General features: G+C 40.2%; 1 protein-coding gene across 3 annotated transcripts in view; it reads left to right on the top strand.

Moving 5' to 3' along the window:
• Positions 1-20,668, top strand: part of LOC115373313 (ankyrin repeat and IBR domain-containing protein 1) — a 41,062-nt gene that overhangs the window by 4,929 nt on the left and 15,465 nt on the right. For all 3 annotated transcript variants that reach the window (XM_030071635.1, XM_030071633.1, XM_030071634.1), the window contains exons 4-13: positions 888-1,070; positions 2,670-2,787; positions 5,652-5,860; positions 8,587-8,675; positions 10,250-10,394; positions 11,743-11,909; positions 15,570-15,658; positions 16,572-16,702; positions 19,835-19,969; positions 20,525-20,611. In XM_030071635.1, the coding sequence (XP_029927495.1) occupies positions 888-1,070; positions 2,670-2,787; positions 5,652-5,860; positions 8,587-8,675; positions 10,250-10,394; positions 11,743-11,909; positions 15,570-15,658; positions 16,572-16,702; positions 19,835-19,969; positions 20,525-20,611 (1,353 nt within the window). The remainder of the gene's footprint in view (positions 1-887; positions 1,071-2,669; positions 2,788-5,651; positions 5,861-8,586; positions 8,676-10,249; positions 10,395-11,742; positions 11,910-15,569; positions 15,659-16,571; positions 16,703-19,834; positions 19,970-20,524; positions 20,612-20,668) is intronic.

Raw genomic sequence — 20,668 nt, 5'->3', positions numbered from 1 at the left:
TGTATGCAATTGCTCTTCAATTACTGCTGCACAGTTCGTGTGAAAATAAATTGCAATTTTATGTTATCAAGTAAAACTGTAACTGTAACTATAATGTTGAATATTTATAAGTTTGTTGTATTTTCAATTCCCCTGAATGTCCTGGCCTAACATATCAAGTATGTCCATGACATGCGACCAGTCAAAATATTTGACTATATGTAACTTGCTCTCATGTGACCCAGCATAATATAAGATGGAGAAGACAGAAAGTTAAACCTTACATAAATGATTTTTGGAAAAATTTAGCGACAGGCAGAGTGGAAAAGAATAGATTGGCCACAAGGTACAGAGGAAAGTATTTCTTTGTTTTTTTTTTCGTCCTAAAAGTGGATCGCTGTCTATCATCTGGAAGTACTTTGCTTTTAAATCAGATGACAGTAAACAAGGACAAATTCTTTGCTAAGTTTACCTTGTGGTTGTAGCTGGGCTCTAAAGTAATAAAGGACTAAATTTGAAATTTATATGCAAAGACCACAACAAGGCCACAAGTGGGCAAACAAGACTTTCTAGGTGTAGCTATTTTGGGACATGTTGCATCTAAAAACATGAAAAGGAAAAAATACTGTATATATTAGGGTGCAAGGATGCAATAAAATAGTTCTGGTGCTGAAATTAAATACTTAAATATGATTATATATGATCTCACTATGATCTCACTATAATTATGCAGCCCTATGATCAGCTAATATCAATGAATCTGTGATCTTCCACATAGGTCAAGTTGTCTCAAACTGTTCAGCGGCATAATGAAGGCAGCTGAGCTCTGTTGCATTTCCCTGGTTGTAGCACATACTAGCCCTTTAACCACAAGCAAATATGTTCTGCTCTTGTCCCTGCCTGTGTAGTTGCTGGTGCAAAGAGATGGGGACCTGTTTGCAGAGAACGAAAACCGTGAGACTCCATGTGACTGTGCGGAGAAGCAGCACCACAAGGAGCTGGCCCTCAGCCTGGAGTCGCAGATGGTCTTCTCCCTCGCTCCTGAGGCAGAGGGTATAGAGGCAGAGTACGCTGCCCTTGACCGACGAGAGGTACAAAATAACATAACTGGAGGCACAGTATTCCATCCTTAGCTGGTGTGAAGTCCAGCATATCAACATCAAACTAACATGCAGTCCCTACTGACTGTACGGCTGTCCCAGTAATCAGGGCACTTGACCTACAAATGCAAATGAGAGAAGTCACAGACCTTGGGAACAAAAAGGTCACACACTTTGGGAACAAAATGACCGAACCCGTCACTCCTCTTGGCATGGTGATGACCCAGCAGGAGGAGATGCAGGACCCCGACTGAGTTTCAGGCCATAGTTTAAGAAATCTTGCTTTACTGTATGACAAGGTCTTCTCCCTGGTCCTTTAGTCAGAATGAATACAAGTAGATGTAATCATTGGCATCACGATGTGCCTCGTCCCAGTTCTGGTTAAAGGTTAAAAAGTTACTGTCAGGGGGCTGGTCTGTGCCCTAATGTAATAAACACTTAACATGCAGTATTCAGATCTATCTGGACTTCATCTGCATCTTGCCGGTATTTATATAAATCTGTTTGTTGCTTGAGTTTCACAGTTTTAGCACCCTCAGCCACCCAGATTAAACATACATTTGAACATCGTTATAAATGATAGATTACATGTAAATTACACAACTGCTACACAAGTCTATTTGTAAAGTTTATTTAGAAACATATATTGTTTTTACAAAATACCTCTCCACCTTTCCATGCCTGTGTCAGAGTCACATACATGAAACCAAAAATGCTCAAGCTGATTTTGAGAAGTATAGATATAAAAAGAAACAAACAGAAACAGAAAAAAAGATTTGCAATGTCTTTTTTCCAACATTGTCCAGCCCTCATTTGGAAACACAGGCTTTGTTATACTGGAAATGTGATCTACCCACAATGACAAAGTTAAAGTAAGTAATAGTTCAGTGTTGATACTGACAATGACCTTTAATCAAAAATTGTTAAATGTTTCTTTTACCTTTAATCATTATGTAATAATAGATCCCAGACATAACTTGTCATCAGAAAAAAAGACTATAATTTCAACACACAATTCCAGCACAAATTTAATTTAAGGTCTCTTTGTTACATTTTATTTGAGTAAGAGTAAAGACTTTGACAGGCCTCTAATTTTTTATTGGAACCAGCCTTCAGAGCAGGGATTATCTATTCCACTGTAGTCCAATGTTTTACTCATTGCTGGAAATCAGCTGACTGGCCCGCCACTTCATATTGCAGCTGTGCTGGTTAGTGATACAAACACACACACACACACACACACACAGTATCAATGTTTATGTCTGCCACAAGGCATGTGACTTCCATCATCATCAGTCTATTATCTCACTCTCTGTGTGTACACACCAGAACTGGGCGAGTCATGTGTCAGCAATCAGCTATCTTTGTTTTGTTTTTCAATACCTCTTTTTTCATTCTCCACTCCATATCATCTTTTTTTCTACTCCCACTCTCATTTCCTCCTCTAATTTGATCCCCCCTCCCTCCCTTGTTCTCTTCCTCATTCCTTTTGTTTCCCTGCCTCACTCCTCCTTTACCCCACCCTTTCCCACATCTCTTTCTCCCTCTCCTTCCTCTTGTCTCCCCTCACCCGACTCCCCTCCTCTCTAGCTATATGAGGGCCTGAGGCCTCAGGAGCTGCGGAGGCTGAAGGACATGCTGATAGTGGAAACGGCTGACATGCTGCAGGCTCCGCTCTTCACTGCAGAGGCGCTGCTACGAGCCCATGGTATTATCAGACACACATACATACAAATCAAGTTGTCTACAGATTCTTAAAAAGTCGTAAAATGTTCTAAATTCAAGCTGATGCTAAAATATTGACTGATAAATACTGTCAGTGACCTCACAATTGTCTTCATTTCTCTTTACATCTGTTCCAGAGAGAAATCACACTTAGCCGTTAACCCTCAGAGCAAATGGTTGTGGTGAAATTGGTCTTAAATATTATTTGTGCTGGCATTAAAAGGGCTATAAAGTCTTGAATTGAACTTTTAGAAACGTGTAGAGAGGGAGGTAGTGTCACATGTTGTAACTGCTATTTCAAAGGCCTTTTCTTCTCACCAAATGTGTGGAGAAGAACATGGCTGCTGCTGGAGATAATGCTGTATACACACAACACACTCACAAATACATGTTCTCAAGCACTGACAAGCACATTCACAAACAAACGGAGAGGAACACAAAGATAACATCAATATACTTTTGGGTCATTGCTACTGTAGCTTTGCACCATTAGGGACAAAATTGTGGCTTTCATGTACGTGTTTTCATCTGTGTTGTTCCCAGATTCAGTCTCTCCTACTCTATTTCTACTGGCATCCATTAGTGCTGAAAAGCAATGATACATCTGACACTTTCATCACCTGCTTATTTTTGTCACTTAATGCTTTATGGCTTTCAAGCAAGCAGCATGTCTCTGCAACTTGGTTTTAATGCCGGCAGGAATAAAATGGGTGAGACGGGAAACTGTAGTGACACAGGAGGAAGTTGAAAGTAACTGTGTGTGTGTTAACATCACCTTTTCCATTTCTATTAGAGTGCAACAATGCTGGCAATGAACCAAAAAAACAAGTTACACCACTGTCTGGCTTTAACATGAAAATGTCAAGGGTGTTAGTGCTAGACATGCACATTCACTAGCATTCTGTACACATACATGATGCATACAATTCGGTTGATTTTGTGAAAGACATCTGATTCAGTCAAGTTCATTTCCAGCCATCAAATTCATGCATCACACCTAGAGGCATGTCTTACCATTAGGCTAAATCAGTCAAAGCCTCTTCACTTCCCAGCTGAGGAATTCTGTTTTGCTACAGACTTCATGCCCTCCGACAGCAGTCATTTGCCCTGAATAACTCCACTGATGCACTTGTAACTGGCGTCACGTGTCACAGTTGTGATGTGATTTTCAGCCTAAGGCCACCAATTCTTAACCTAGCTTCACTTGACTTAGCCAAGATTATGAGCGTGGAAGACTTCAAAAATTCAAAGACGTTTTATTTGATTTGCCGTCTTTGAAAACCAATTCCCTACTTAGTCTAACTTGGCTCAGATTATGTGTGTAGAGGGCTTCAAAAATGTGTCACAGTATGGGTTTGATTTGCAGCCTTTAAATACCCCATTCTCTAATTTGGTGGGCTGAGTGGCTGACTGGTCTGTGTGCTACATATGAGACATACTTCTGGGAACTGAGAGGGGAGATTGTGACCCCAGAATGTTGCTATATTTATTCACCTCGATTAAGGGAATGCGGCCTGTCTGTCTAATAGGAACGGGACATTTGAAGATTTTTTTTTTAAATCTCCGGGAAATAGGCTTTTTGGACTCAAGCATCCTTCATTTTTAGTGAAGACTTACATTTTCACACTCCCTAACTCCTATACATCCATATTTTCACATTGTCCTTATCATATTTCTTCATACTTGCCTGCCAGTCTGTGTGTCTGTCTGTATTTCTGCCTCATAATTTGCACTTTCCAAGCTAATTTTGGATATTGAATTCGAAATGTGAAGACTTTTAATTTCTGAGTCTTTTTTATGGCCAAATGCATGAAGATAGGGTCGTGCTCATTGATGAGTTTTAATTGAAGGGGGATGAGGGAAATTGTTGCAATATTCGTTATCTAAACGAGGTCGTTTAGAGTCTGAGGCATTTGATTGGTGGTAAAACGTGTCTCCGGGTTGATAATGGCCTAATTGCACCATTGACCGGGTCACGTTCCACATTCTAGGACAGGACTTTTTGGGTCAAAAAATTTTGACTCAGGCAGTCTGCAACTCATTCAACATTTACACTGACATGGTCTCAAACCTATTCTGGGGCTAATGTAAGATTGAACAGTCATTCAAAAACAGGAAAGCAGATGGCAGTAGGTTTATAGTATGCCAGTGGCTTTTCACCACTGTATGCAGGGTTAGGTGCAGCAGTGCATATCCATGGAGTAAGAAAAGACCTTGTGATATGAATACTTGACAGTTTGTTTGGATGGAAAGAATGTAATAGTCAGAGAGTCTTGTACCAGGTTGGATTGGAGATCTGTCAAAGCCTGTCTATTGACTTTTGTCAAGTCTTGATGGTCTTATATTCTATTGAGTATTTCTTGTCATTAATGCTATTCTTCATGAAGCCTCATGAAATTATGTCTGGTCTATGAACATGTTTGTCTGTCACTTGGTCTAAAAGTCTGGGTTGGGGCACAAAGTGCTTTTGATCCAAAAATTCATTTTTGTCCTGTTTAATGTTTGAGGGTTTTTGACTAGAGCATAATTTTTTTGCTTGTCCCTAGTGGAAAACATTTAAAACCCTGGCTCACTGTTGAGACATTTTTCACCACACTCAGTGTTTTTTGTGCATCATCCTCTTGGTAATATGTCTTTCTCTTTGGCCTAGAATGTATATATACATCACCTAGAATGATTCCCCCCATTTTCCCTCTCTCAGCATGTTTTTGTATCTTTCTTCATTGTTAGACTGTTGTCAAAAATCTTTTTGTATATCTGTTACGTTTCTGCTCTGTTCTCTGGATTTTCATTTTTCTCTATAGTTTGTTTGTTTCTCTGTGATTATATCTTATCTTTTTGCATCAGACTGGGACAGGGAGAAGCTTCTAGAGGCCTGGATGACCAATGCAGAGGAATGCTGCCAGCGCTCAGGGGTCCAGATGCCCAATCCGCCACCCAGTGGTTACAATGCCTGGGACACCCTGCCCTCGCCCCGGACGCCACGCACCACCCGCTCCTCCATCACCTCCCCAGACCAAATCAGCCTCACCCCGGCTGATGAGGATTCTGCTCTAGTAAGACGCGCCCAGTGGCTTCAGCTCCTCATGTCCCAGTATCCTCCAAATGAGTAGAATCCAGCAGGATGAGAAACTTGTTTATCCACCTCCACAGTGGTGGATGACTTCATAAATGCACCAGTCACGATCACTATTTTATCAAACAAATTGGATTTTAGAGTGGAAATGAACAACTGATGGAAGGCTCCATGCCAGAGTGGTTAGATTAGGCAGACAGCACATGCTAGAGACTGGGCAGCTACAGTCAAAACTGTCCATCATATGGCTGCTCTTAATCTCACAACCTGATAAAATGTGGCAAAATTGAAAAAATCATATAATACTGAATTACAGGGCTGGACAATATGACCTGAGATCCATATTATGATATATTGTCTGAGGGACCCTGATAAATGAAGCAAAACATTGTTTAAATTTGTTTCCTTGTGCACAAATATTTTCTTCTTCAGTACTGTTTTGTAGCCATCAGTCAGTTGTAGAATAATCAGCTGCTGTATTGCTGCGTTCCTGTAGATTAGCTGTCTTTTAGCTCATAATCTAGAGGACTTATAGTTAAAATGTTAACAGTGCCTAAACTTTAAGTTACAGTACGGATTTTTTTTTTTTTTTTTTACCAATATGTTACATTTAACGTTATCCCACATAGCCAAACCTATCTCCAAACTTTGTTTTAGCTCTGGAGAAAAGTGTGGCTGAATCCGTTGTCATTCTGCCATAGGGAAAAAAATGCTCTGGCTTGTTTGTATTTCTTTAAACCAATCACAAACGTTTTGGGCAGCACTAGGCCCATTATGCATTGATGATGCCTTTGCAAAATAGTGTCAGGGGTTAGTAAAAGGAGAGTGGAATGCTGACTGAAGCTGTCGCCTAACGGCGGGCTGACCCACAGTCTACATGTGGTGAGTCAGACTACGTTTAACCATACGCCAAATGAGTTCACACAATGATATTTAAGCCTTTCACCCACTGATAAAACTCTGCATTTTGAGATATCACTGGAAACCTGGTGGCTGGGTCACCATAACCTCTTTGGTGCACAGTTGGCCTTCAGTGACAAGTTTTACATCAACCAAACTTCACTATCTCTATTGGAATTGAACAGTGGAAAACATCGCATGGCCAATCTCGTTGTCTAATTTTCTTGTTCTTCCTGTTTTATTTTTGCATATGAAAACTGAAAGGCATTCTCCTAAGCAACCCAAAAGTGTACTTTTCCAGCAGCATTTAATTTACTGCCACAAGAGGGTAACAAATCACAACTGGAAAGTTCTGTACTGCAGCTTTGGTCTGTACCAAACCTTTTATGCATCAAAATGCCTTGTTATCTCCGCCTTGTCGTAACCAAAATATTCACCAGCAAAAGAATTTTTTCACACAGAAATTTACCATTGCAGTGAAAAATCCATACTGTGCTATAAGCTCTGGACAGGCAAACACCAGTTAATGCAAGTAGAGAGAATGTACTGTTTCATTAGCATTTGGCAATGTAATAAGTTTCACAGACATAGATTAGCTGTGCAGTTAACATCAAACAAGCACTCATTACTCAAAATGAAGTGAGAGAGTGAGTTTGACCGACTGACATGAATTAGGCTCCTGATAATCACATCTCATACTGCAGGGAAAAAAAACTCTCCTTAAGCAAGTTGATTCCAGTTTTATTGTGGCATTTGTGCTATGACAATTTAATGTCACCTCTGCTGTACACGTTTGTCCTCATGCAGTCTGTTAAGGGGAAATAAGTGGAAACAATACAACAGTAATACATAAATTGATTAATTAACACAGTATTATATTATTATAGTAGTATACCAAAGCACAATATCCATCATCTACATGCCAAAAATTGGTTGTGCATGGTTATGAATGGGGAAGATCAGCCATTCTGAAAAGTTCACTGTTTGGATACATGACCTTTCTGTCTGGTTGGCAGTTTGTTGTTTGGTGGATGTTTTTTATCCTGAGATTGTTTGAGTAGATGGACTGGACTGAATAAATAGTGACTCCAATTGACAGCCTTGATTTATCAGTTACTTTATGAGTGATCAAAGGTTGAATTTGTCAGAATCTTACCCTTTGTTGTGGGACTGAAAAGGCCAGACTTGAACCTCACAGTGCCAATCGACCAGCTCTACTCGAGGGCCTGTTTAAAGGTTACAGTTGATTGTATCACAATCGGCTCTTTCACACAATCAATAGTTACATTGTTGAGGTACAGTAGTGCCTCTGTATCTTTTGTTGTGTCCATTCTCTCACTATAGCAAGGCTGTGTGTGTATGTGTCTGTTTGTATCTGTTTGTGTCTCCCGTGTCTGAGTGTGAGAAAATAGATCTGATGCCAAAACAGTGTTCAGAGTGAGCCATGTGCCAAGGCGAGATCATCATCCTAACATGGCCTAGCTTTTTACTTGGTATTTTTCCCTCCTTGCATTTTGCTTGGTGGTTTTTTATAATGTTATCCAGGGCAAAGCTTTCCTGTTTAAAATTGGAATACTCCATTGAATATTAAAAACAAGTTGACTATTTCAACATTTAGATAGACATTTAGATATTTCCCTGATTAGAGGGACTGCACCCTCTATAGGCCATTTCACACAATGGATGTTAAAAAAAAAAAAAAAAAAAGTCAATCTAATTAGATTGACTAGAAGCACACTGTGTGGGCAGTGGCCTTAAGACAGAATGCATCTTGCTGACAACCACTCTCCTCTGCTTGTCTCACAGTGTGGTATCTGCTTATCTTCCATCTCGGTCTTTGAGGAACCTGTTGACATGTCCTGTGGCCACGAGTTCTGCAGAGCATGCTGGGAAGGGTATGTTATATTTAATCAACATTTTAATTGCAGCCATTTAAATCTCTCCAGACATGGCAACTTGTGGGCTTCTCATATCTACCCTACTGGATGGAAGAAAATCCAAGGTTTATGATTTTATTCAATATGCAGGACTAGGAAATAGATAAATTTTTATCACAGGCTTGAATATATCACTTAGCGTGTAGACATACTTTTGTTCTACGGTAATGTCTGAGGAGCAGAGTAACCAAAGAGCATTGGGTTGAAAATCAATACATACACAGTGCAACATAAACACCGACCTTTGGCTGGTAAATTTATAACAGTCACCCGGCTAGCAGGTAAATTTGGGGACAGTAACTTTTGAATGCTTAGCTGACCACAGTGCCCTATCTCTGACTGGTCCACTTAAATGACAAAATAAAACAATGCTCCTGGCTTTACACCAAGCTTTATTGAATGTTTACCAGTACCAGACTGGAGATATAAAATTGTATTAAATGGGTATGGTATAATTTTATTAGTACAAAGAAATGCTATATTAATTATCTTGAGGGAAAGGACAGTGCTGGAAAACATAATCCCTCTATTATGTCACTTCAAACAATTTGTCACATCTGTGATTTGTTATTTACAGCAGAGTGGTTAGTAGAGACAGCAGTTAAATTAAAGTTAAGTTTGACCTAATAATGTTTATAAAGTTAAAACCAGGCAGTATGAAAACATCTGATTACTTATAGCACACATGGAAATAATATGAGGGAATGTAAACAACTTGTCAATGACTCGTCAGTGGGCTGCAACTTAGAATTAGACCATTGTTGTTCTTTACAGATGAGCCTGGGAAATAGTGACACCAGAAAGAATGTGCTGAATGGGCAGGTGTCTTTTTGAAGGAAAGCAGAGCTAGCTGAGCATCCTTTCAAACACCCACTTCTGTCATTCATTCTTCAAATGCAACACCTGTAGACTCAGACACTTGATATGGCTTTTGGTCACTCTCACTGTAGCTTAAACCAATGTTTTCTCTTCACATGGTTCACTTTTAACTAGAGCTGGGCAATATGGACAAAATCAAATATCACAATATTTTTAACTGAATACCGATACAAATATATATCGATATTATGGCAACGTTAAAGGGATGGCTGTTGGTGCTTTTACAAAATATCTGCACTATGAGAATTTGGATGAAACTGTATTACTTTACTATAATGCAGCCTTTAAAACTGGGAAAAGACAACACTTGTGCCAAATCATGACAAAATGATATCTAAAATCCCAGACCACTCCTAGGTTTATATCATGATATTGATATAATATCAATATATTGCCCAACCCTTCTTTTAACTGTAATGTACGTCTTATCGAGTGCATTGAGTCAGTGTAGCTTGACAGCTTTCCAAGGATTATGTCTCTCCCCCTTCTGCCCTGCTATGATTTAGTTCCATTTGCCAATCCTTGTTTAAGGTAATATTTCAGAACTTGTCCAGATTACTTAACTTTCATACTCTGATCAACCTTAACACCTCTCTGCTGTCAATTTCTCTGTCTCACTCAGTTCCTTCTTTCTTTAATGAATGCTTCCTCAGGTTTCTGAATCTGAAGATCCAGGAGGGTGAAGCTCACAACATTTTCTGCCCAGCCTTCGACTGCTTCCAGCTGGTGCCGGTGGAAGTCATAGAGAGCGTGGTGTCCAGGGAGATGGATAGGCGCTACCTCCAGTTTGACATCAAGGTAGTGGAATGAAAAACCAAGACAAGCACTGAACACAAAATTTTTAATAGGGAGCCTGCTACACAGAATGGTGAAAAACTGCCATATATTTTCACTGTAGTCCAGAGAGACAAACAGACAGTTCCTGCAGTCCCACTTCAGGGTAGAGCAGAGACTCCGCTGATTGCCGAAGTTACAGGAGTGACAAGCAGGACAGACACAAAGGGGCAAATGCTCACAAAGGAGAGATGAAGGCTAATATTCTAAGACTTGACGGTAAACTATGTTGTAGAATGAAACTATATTAAATGGAATAAATGTTTTTTTTTTCTCATGCTGCTCAGTTTCCATAACCCACTAAAATTTGAAACAGATCATCATGTTGTTTACAACTATGAGTGATCATTTCCCCCTCATGTTGAAGGTTTGTATTATATCACTTATTAACTGAAAATCTAGAGTGGTAGATCTCAAAGAAATCAAAGTGAAAGTTGCTGTAGAAAGTTACCACTGACACAAAGCTTTTCTGACCGATGAAGGCACTGTGATGTTGCATGTCTTTATTTCATTTATGGGTCAAGAGGGAATTACTGACAAACTGGAGCAGCAGTTAGGGAATGTCGGAGTTGACTCACTAACAGTCTGGGTTTGAAGAAAAAAAAAAACCCACAGTGCAGCAGTACATTGTGAGAGAGGTCGACAAGATTTAATGAGCCTAGTCTTATGATCCTCTCAGATTTTACACTCACATGCATCTGCATCTGTTTAACTTTTACACAGTAAGAAATGGTTTCTACATTTGTGTCAAAAGGATTATATTTTTCCCAGTGGGTGATATTATTTAATATAGGAGGAAAAAACTTGATGAAACTGAACTTTTTTTTTTTAATTGATTCTGATCTTAAAATCACCTGAGACAGTAAAGCCAAATGAGGAGTCTATGTTGAGCTATTTTTTTAAGTAACCCATTTAATGCAGCTGAAAAGCAGAAAAAGTTGAGGAAATGGAAAGTTAAGTTGAATCATACGGCTGAAGCCTTACATTAAATCTCTAATTACTAATTCGGCAAAGATTTGTAAAGAATGACTCAGTATCATGTGAGGAGATTAAAGTCAGATCCACCGTCTGGGTGATGGGCAGGATTTGAGAATCTTGAGAGAACTTTGGACAAATGAGTAATACAAATAGCCCCACTTAAATATCTACAATTCAGCAATGGATTGCTGAAAATCTACCTAAATAGCAGTGTGTGTCTGAAACTTGCACACACATAATCTTTGCGTTGGCATGTGAATAGGGGATTGATTAAAAAAAAAAAAAGGGTTGTAAATTGCTGTTTTGCTTCTTCCTGTACTTCCCCTGTCGGCAGGCATTTGTGGAGAACAATCCGGCCATCCGCTGGTGTCCTCAGGCGGGTTGTGAAAGGGCAGTGCGACTGAACACTCAGGGCCCTGGGTCCACCACCTCTGACCCCCTTAGCTTCCCCCTCCTCAGGGCACCTGCTGTGGACTGTGGCAAGGGCCACCTCTTCTGTTGGTCAGTAATCACTACAACACCACAGTTTTAGGATGGAAGGGCATTGCAATTGACAGACATCATCCACTATTTCACATGTTCTTCTGGGTCACCACTGCAGTCTTAGCATTAGCTCTAAATTAGCATTAAGTCTAAATTAAACCGTTTATTAAGGCAACAGAAAGTTCATAAAAGGAAGATCAAATAGAAGATACTTTCTACTGATTAGTGAATGGTCTGTAAAGCCCTGAATTTGTTTGGCATATAGTACCACAAACTTGCAGCTTCATTTTTGACTTGATATCTGCAGGCAGTGGGTGTAAAGGATAGCAACTAATTAAATCCATTTTTTAGCTGACCAGTATTTTAAAGTGTGGGTGGAACTTTTTTGAGGAGATGGAGTACTTGACGTGTACCTCCATCTGACAAAACCTTTCAGAACATGTATCACATTTACTGTACTTGTCATACTTTCAGTCATCTAATTGTTGTTAAAAATACCACATTCTTAGATGCACAATTGCAAAAAAAAGTCACATAATTGTAAATTATTATAGAACCTTATTTATTTATACACTTAGTGTTGCCTTGTTAGTGTTTCTTTATCAGAAAATAAAGCTCTAGACAGCTTTTGGTAGTGTGCCTGTAACAACAAACTTGTTTTGTCTGCATCTGCATCAAGCTGCACAAACTTCAAAGGCATAATGCTTTTTGTACTTTTTTCTTCCTTTCTTTTAAAATATATCAGCTATGTGTGTGTTTGCCAGTTTCTGTTGGGTTATTTTTGAGTTTACTGATGTCATATTGTTAGAATTTTTGCAATGTGACAACTTCAGTGTATAGTTAAGAATATAGTTCCTGAAACTGACTAAGAGGAATAAATTAAAATACATGTTTTGATCAGTGCCTTGTACAAACTCCAAGAACCTTATGGGATATGTATGCTATGACGCCTTAGGTGAGTAATATATAGTAGTAGAAGACATTTGTGGTGTCTGGGCAGATTGGCATCAGAAGCTCTTTGAAGTGCGTGTTTGCCTATGTGTGAGTGAGGCCTGGCATGCACACACGTATATGCACATATGCTTATGCGTCTAGTCCATTCAAAGCATCTGTGCGCTTGATTGAGTGTGTATGCTTGTGTGTTATGTGATCCTATTATGTGCATCCATGCGTTTCTGTGTATACACATTAGTACGCACTCATGCTCTCTCTTTATCTGCGCTAACCTGGCAACATACTCGGAGAGAGCCCAGATTCCCTGTGGTCCTCCACCTTCTGTCCTCTCTATACACACTTCGAGAGCTCTGCATAACGCCCCACCCCAACCCTGCAACCCCCAACCCTCTTCATAGCGTGACCTCCTCCACCCCCTAACTACTACTACACACCTCACTGCACCTCTCCCCCCCTATATGATTCCTGAAAGAGGCCGTTAGGTTCACTTGTCATGTTCACTCAAGAGTTCCCTTGACATGACGTTTGGTAATGTAACTGGATGTAACACAGGCCTAACTTTTCCCTTGACAGCTGGGTTTAGGAGGATAGCGGGAGGCATTTGGTTGAAAGGCAGATATGACCAATTGATGGCAGTTGACGATTTTGACAGCACAGTGCGATGTGTGTGTTCACCATTCGCTTGTGTAGTCAAGAGACAGAACGGGGAGCTCTGCAATAGTTCATCTGGAGCAAACAAAACATGTCTGTGGGTCTTTATGGGTATATGTCTCATCCCATCTCATCTGTTGGACTTCCTACCTATTTGTATGTCTGTCGATACTTGTTCCCGTCTATTTAGTCTGTGCTTGTTTGTTAAATTGTCAGTCTGTTTGTTTCACCTCTGTGTGTCAGAACTGGGCCACATACAGAAAATATAGCAAAACGGAGTCTACTCTCTTACAACTTAAATTTCCACATGTCCAATACAATCATGATATGTTAGTTAGCTATTTTGGACAGTTTTAAAAAATATATCATCGGAGGGGTGCCCCGGTGGCTCACCTGGTAGAGCACATACCACATATCAAGGTTGTGTCCTTCTCACTGCAGCCCGGGTTCAGTTACAAGCCAAGCTGCATGTCATCTCCTCCTCTCTCCTGCCTTTCCTGTATGTCCCTGCAATTGCTATCAAATAAAGCAGAGATGTCAAAAAAAGAATCTGTAAATGTGTGGTATAATATAAGTAGACACTTGCACCTTGCATTATCTTTGGCGATTCTCTTTGATTCCCTTGGCAGGTGGGGCAGAAACGAGACATGTTGTTTGTGCCTCCCTCTGCAGATGGCAGAGAAAACAGGAATACATAAGCATACAAAAGAGCTGACATGAAACTGTCATATTGCAAATGGAATAATGGAACTGGAATAAACTTGTGCAAGGCCATGAAACTTTTTAATGTAGCTTGGATGTGTGCAGCTGAGTCTCAGCAGAACTGCACTGCGTATCACCCCTTGTAAATATCTGAAAAGCTGCACGGAACTTAGTTGCATCAAGTTGCGTGAAAAAGTTTCACATGTAACGTTGGTCAAAGAGGCGTGTTATCGTGTCAGTCAGACGGTGCATTCTTACATCAAACTGAATGATCCTTGCTTGGCTGACCTTACGGTCTTGTGAGGCTTTGTAACTGTGCTGACTAATATGGGTGCGACCAAAGTAAATCAGAGCAGATCCTTGTGAACGTGTATTACTTAAAACTGGCTAATCAATGTGTGACGGAAATATTTTGGTGGCTAATTTGTGTGACCAAAAAATATTTTTACACTGCTGAATATTTTACCTCAGTCATTGAGACTCTGGAAACAAGAAATGAGTGAACATGAAACGATTTAGTAAAAAGATGTGGGACCCCTGTGGCTGGGCTGGAATGGACTTCCGGGACAGAAAAAGCCAGGATGGAATCATGCTCTCTGGGAGTCTTACACAGCTGGTGGTAGGAAGGAAGAGTGCCGAGGAGCCTGTAAAGAAAAGAGCCTGTGAACAGCAGGAGGTATGCTTTTACGAAAGATGTGTGGACCAAGTGGTTGCAGCTGGTTGGAGTTTGAGAGATTGTGTGCAAGGGTGAGTCTCCAGTCTAGAACAGAGGTTTCTACTCCTGTTTACAACTGGATTGAGATAAGCAGTTTTGCATAATACTTGTGGAATCTATTAACTTTTGGCCATTGGTAACAGCACTAATGGCTATGACATAAATGGAGAAAGCAGCCATAGTGTGTATTCCCTTATTGGCTCCTCTCTCCTCTCTGTGATCAAAGATGCAGCAAGGGACTGTAAATTGAGCTCTGTTCTTGTGTGTGTCAAATGTGATTTCTGAGACTCTGTTGGCCTGTTTTGGATGGAACCTGGGGAAATGATGGATTTTGATAATGGGGTGCGGCATTTTGAATATTGATGAACCCACCACAGTTACCACCAGCTACCACCAGGCTAACCGGGCCCTAAGACAGGGCTCTTCATGCTCAATATCTTTGGAGGCTGATGAGTCAAATTTGATGAACCTTTGGGAAATTATTTTCCCAGACCATACATTATACCAAAATCAATCAATTAATAAATGTATGAATAAATATACCCAGGGTAAAATAAATTACACTTAAAAAAAACTTCAATCAGTCATGCAGGTTGCCCTAGTCAGTTTTAATTTTTTTTTTTTTTTTTACCCATCTGTGTCTGTGTGTATTCTAGGGAATGTCAAGGAGAAGCCCATGAGCCCTGTGACTGTGAGACCTGGAAGATGTGGCTACAGAAAGTCACTGAGATGAGACCTGAGGAATGTGAGTATTAACATGGCTTGGCTAGGTTTGTGTGAAGTCTATGTTTATGTTCCAGATACAAATTTACGCCTGAACAAGTACAGCTTCATCATCGTGGTCATAATGTTTTGCCACTGTGACATAAGGTACACTGGTTTAGTAACACGATAAAGAGTTTTGAGGTGTTTTGAAGTGTTTTGTAGGACTTAAAATGACCTAAGTACCTTCCAGTTTCCAGTCGCAGTATCAGGCATTATACAGTTAGACTTGGATATGTTTTTATAACAAAGAAATAGCATCGTATTCACCATGCAATCCCTTTTCTTGTCCTGATTTTTTGAAATGCATGTCAACTGATTGATTTGAGGCTAAATTACCTGGCAGTCACACACAGTTTTAGCTGGTAATTACAAACAGTTTAGCACTGAGCCAATTAAAATCCAGCTTGTTGATAATAAATTATTAATTGAAATGAACAACCCACGTGTTGACATTATGCAATGTTTAGAAGCAGTAATTGGACTGTGGGCAGTCTAACTGATGATTGAAGATGGCCCCCACGTTTCTGCACAGTGCCACTTTGTTGATATGACAGTCGGAGACACAGATAAAAGCAATTATTCTGTTTGGAACTATCTTCCCCTTCGATTTCCCCAGATTCTGTTTTATCTTGGCATTTCAAATGGCACATCAGAGGTACTTTGATAATAGCCAATTATTCTGTTTGTGTGACTGTGTTTGTGTGTGTGCATGTGTGTGTGGGTGCATGAGTGTCTTGGGAGGTGTTAACAAAATATATAAGCAATACACATTAGTCAGGCAGGACAATTTCCCACTCAATGCAGTGGCCTGTTTAAGAGCTGTGGTAATAGCCATTCTCATTCTATCTCATTATGCCTGTATTTGTTCTATTTACCTCCTCCTCCCCTTCAAGTGGCTGGTGTGAGCGAGGCTTACGAGGATGCAGCCAACTGCCTGTGGCTGCTCACGAACTCCAAACCCTGCGCCAACTGCAAGTCCCCAATACAGAAAAACGAGGGCTGCAACCACATGCAGTGTGCTAAGGTAAGAGGCTTGCAGGTTTCACAGCATGTCTGTCCTACCACTTTGATAGCTTAATGGCTGTAGAGAAACAAGACCAACGATATGAACATAGGTTTATTCTACATGCTGCTTTCTGTGTATTTATTCTTTGAGTGCTGTGGTACAATTTGGCGCAAAATCTCTAGGACTGCTTTATTGTACTTGTTTGTAGCATGGAAGTATCTTATTCACAGGGGTGCCCCTTTGCATACCAAGTTTGCATACCAATACAAATTAGGGAAATGAGCATGGAAATTTTTACATTTAAACAAATAAGAAATAAGAAAATATATATTAGCCTACAGAACAGAAACACAAATAACTCAGTATAGACCTTTCATGTGTTGCTGTCATCAGGGATCTTTCCATCCACTTTTTTTTTTTTTTTTTATTGCTGCAGTCCAAATGCTGTGTACCCAGCACTGTCCCACCTCTTGACCTGGTTATAAAAAGGCCAGAGCAGAACCAGGGTGTATTTAGAGTTAAGTAATGTAGTTTACTTAAATATAATTAAATTCAAGTATGTATCTGCAAAACGGTTTTGCTGGCTCAATCTAGTTGTAACTTACACAGAGATGAGTAAATAAACATTATTTTATGAGCAAGCATCACTCAATCAAACTGACATAAAACAGTGTGACTGAGGGACTCAAGGGGATGCCAAAGCCATCACATTTCAAATTTTACTGGTTGTTGCTCTGAAGGGATTTTTGACATCTGTTCAAATTTTCTGCACATCTGTGATGCTGTTGATTGGCAGGTTAACATTTTCACTGACATTGATGCTCGGTGTCATACCAGACCAACCCCTGCTAATGAACCACAGTTATATAACGGATGTAAATAGGGTCAAACTTCATTCAGCTCCAAAAGCACTAAAATGCCATCGTGCAAGTAAAGCGAGTATAATGCCATGACAAATCTATTTGAATAGCCATTCAAATGTCTTTCAAATAGAAATTGGAAAAATCCCTTTGAATGAAGATGCAATATGAGCATGCATACAGTCAGCTCATTGCTGACCAATGAAAGCAGTGCAAATTTAATTCAGATATAATTACAGAATACAGTCCCATGAACTTTGTCCTCTAGACTTGAACATATCTCAAGTACAAGGCTTTTTTCCTCCAGATTTCCAGCATATTGCTGGTATAAATTATGTTTTTATTATGATTTGAATTAAAATCAATGAGCCTGTGTATAAAATTCTAACTTCATTTTAAACACTCTAAAATTAGTAATGTTGTTTTGCAGGTGAGAAGCAGGCCAGTGGGTTGAATAGTCAGTTTCACTGGGCATTTTTTTCCCAGTCTGCCAAAAAACAAAAACAAAACAACAAGAAAGACATATTTAAGGCTAGACCTCTTTTTAAATTTACTTCTTACAACAAGTAAGCTATTTTGTTCTGGTCAGGGGAACTGCAGCAACACTGGACCGTGTTTAATCACATTAAAGCTGCAGTCTTTTTCTCTTGTTTTAGCAGTATGTGTACATTATATGAGGACATAATGTTGTATCATGGTAATTACTTAATAGATATTCTTAACACCTTAACCCACCCAAGATATGCTTTTTTAACACGAGGTATTATGTTCTCAAGTCCTCCAATTAGTCATTAGCCTGTCTCATTCACTGAAATGAATGAGAAAGAGAGAGTGAGACAAAGAAAGGGGGTGATAGAGTGTGAGACAGATTTGTTGTGTCATGTTGCCTAAATCTCTGTAGCTGCCACTGTCGCTGGAGGCCAGGCCAGGCCAGTTGTACAGCTTTGTGTTGTCATATGGCTTGGCTCCTTTTGTCTGTGTGACAGCCATGCCACTGGTTAAAGAGAAAGCCTTGTCCTGGTTAAAGAGGCCAGCCAGAGACAGAGATTAGTTTGGGAGGGATACAGGAGCTTTCAAAAGCTTGAGACACCATGGAGGGCTCAGCCTCGTGATCTGTTATTACCTGGTAAGAAATGGCTTTACCTACGTTGCTTGGAAACACGGGACTCACTGTTGCCAAGGGACATTTCTTTGTCTTTTTGCTGCCATTTCCTTCCTTCTCGTGGAGGTGTGAAGCCAGCTTCACACTTTTCATTCTTAGTCTCTCCATTTCACAATGTCTTTTTCTGCCTCCTCTTCCTTCCACCCTCCCCTCTTCATTTTGTATTGATTTTCTGGAGTGTCATGTAAGCGGCGTTTCCAGGACAGCAGAGGTGTCAGCCTTCAGGGTTTTGTGTTCTCTGGTTACCCTGTCACCCACAAAGAAGTGTTTGTGGCACGGGGAGAGAAATCACTTACGCCCGGATGGGCTGTGGATTGGAGAGGCTCTAGTGTTTTGTTGTTCTGCATTGTGCGATGGGAGTTGCTGATCTAACATGCAGTCTGAGTGCCTTCTAGTGGCAGTAAGTTACGAAGACGACACCGCTGTGTTCAGACAACTGTCCTCTTTTAAACCCTGTCGTTTTGTAAAGAAAGTAAATGGAAGGGAAGAGTTAAGTAGGTCTGGAGTTCTGGGTTATAGTTGAAGGGACTCTGAAGGATATCCTTCTCTCATAATTTTATTTCCTTTCTCTTACTTCCCTTGAGTACACCAGTAACGCCACACACATTCAGAGCCGCCATCCAGACTTTTTTGATACCAGTAAATAGAGGTATATGCATTTAGACTTTTTAACAGGAGGATTTACTGATGTAAAATAATGCAATTGCAATTTTATCTCTAAGAAACATGAGAGATCCATTTAATATCAAACATAGGACATAATCTGAATGTACTCCTTCCTAATACATTTAACACTATTCAGCTGTGAAATAGTGCTTTTCTTTTCAGTATGGTAGAATGAAAAAACACCCTAGAAAAACCACAGATGTCACAATTCTGTGATTATGGAATCCGCTCTGAGTCATCTTGTTTTCTTTCTTTTAATTTCTCACATTTTTTTTGTTATTATATATAAAATTAAGTGTTGCCTTGTTTTCTCTTACAGCAGTTACTTTGAATTAAATATTTTTATAACATCAAAAAATTGTAAACTACTTAAGCGTAGCATAGAAGCAGGGAATTTGTACTTTTCAATCAGACAGCTGGCCAGTGATGACTTAATCAAACATTTATATCCTCCCTCTGCAGTGTAAGTATGACTTCTGCTGGATCTGTCTGGAGGAGTGGAAAAAGCACAGCTCGTCAACAGGAGGCTACTACCGCTGCACCCGCTATGAGGTCATCCAACAGGTGGAAGAGCAGTCTAAGGAGATGACTGTGGAGGTACACACACATGCATTATTTTCACCTCCCATACTCAAACAGAAACAGAGCATGTTCCCCAGGTGTACAACTGATATAAGAGCCGTCAAAGCAGATTTTGTACATGCATGGAAGCAACATGACAGAAAGAAACACACAAAACAGATGTGTACAGCATTTGTCTGCCTGAATGTTGACATATGCAAGGAGATGTGTGTGTGTGTGTGGACACTTCCACAGGGAACTGCTTGAGCCAAGGGAGCTGAAGCAAGAGGGAGCGCGCACACACACACACACACACACACACACACACACACAGAGTCACAAACAAGCTGAGTTTAGAATCTTGACCACAGCGCTGTCCACAGTGAAGTCCGCCCACCTCCATCAAAGGTGAACAGAAGTTCAGCGGCAGTGTTGCACTGGCATGCCTGTGAATCATAAGCACTGATTTCACCTGTGGCGATGCTCACTTCACCTGCTCTCAACCAGAGTACCAACGCTTTGCTCTGTACGGGAGGACAACATGCTCAAGAGTTTATTGACTATGACTGGTGTCTCGTCTCGCTTTCACAGGCAGAGAAGAAGCACAAGAGCTTTCAGGAACTCGACCGTTTTATGCACTACTACACACGCTTCAAGAACCATGAGCACAGCTATCAGGTAAATGGGGATGGCATTGCCTCCAATGATGTCTGCTTTGCATAGTCTACCAGCAAC

The sequence above is a fragment of the Myripristis murdjan genome, chromosome 16, assembly GCF_902150065.1.
Source record: "Myripristis murdjan chromosome 16, fMyrMur1.1, whole genome shotgun sequence".
Classification (NCBI taxonomy): Eukaryota; Metazoa; Chordata; class Actinopteri; order Holocentriformes; family Holocentridae; genus Myripristis; species Myripristis murdjan.
This window is presented reverse-complemented; position numbering and strand designations above follow the sequence as displayed.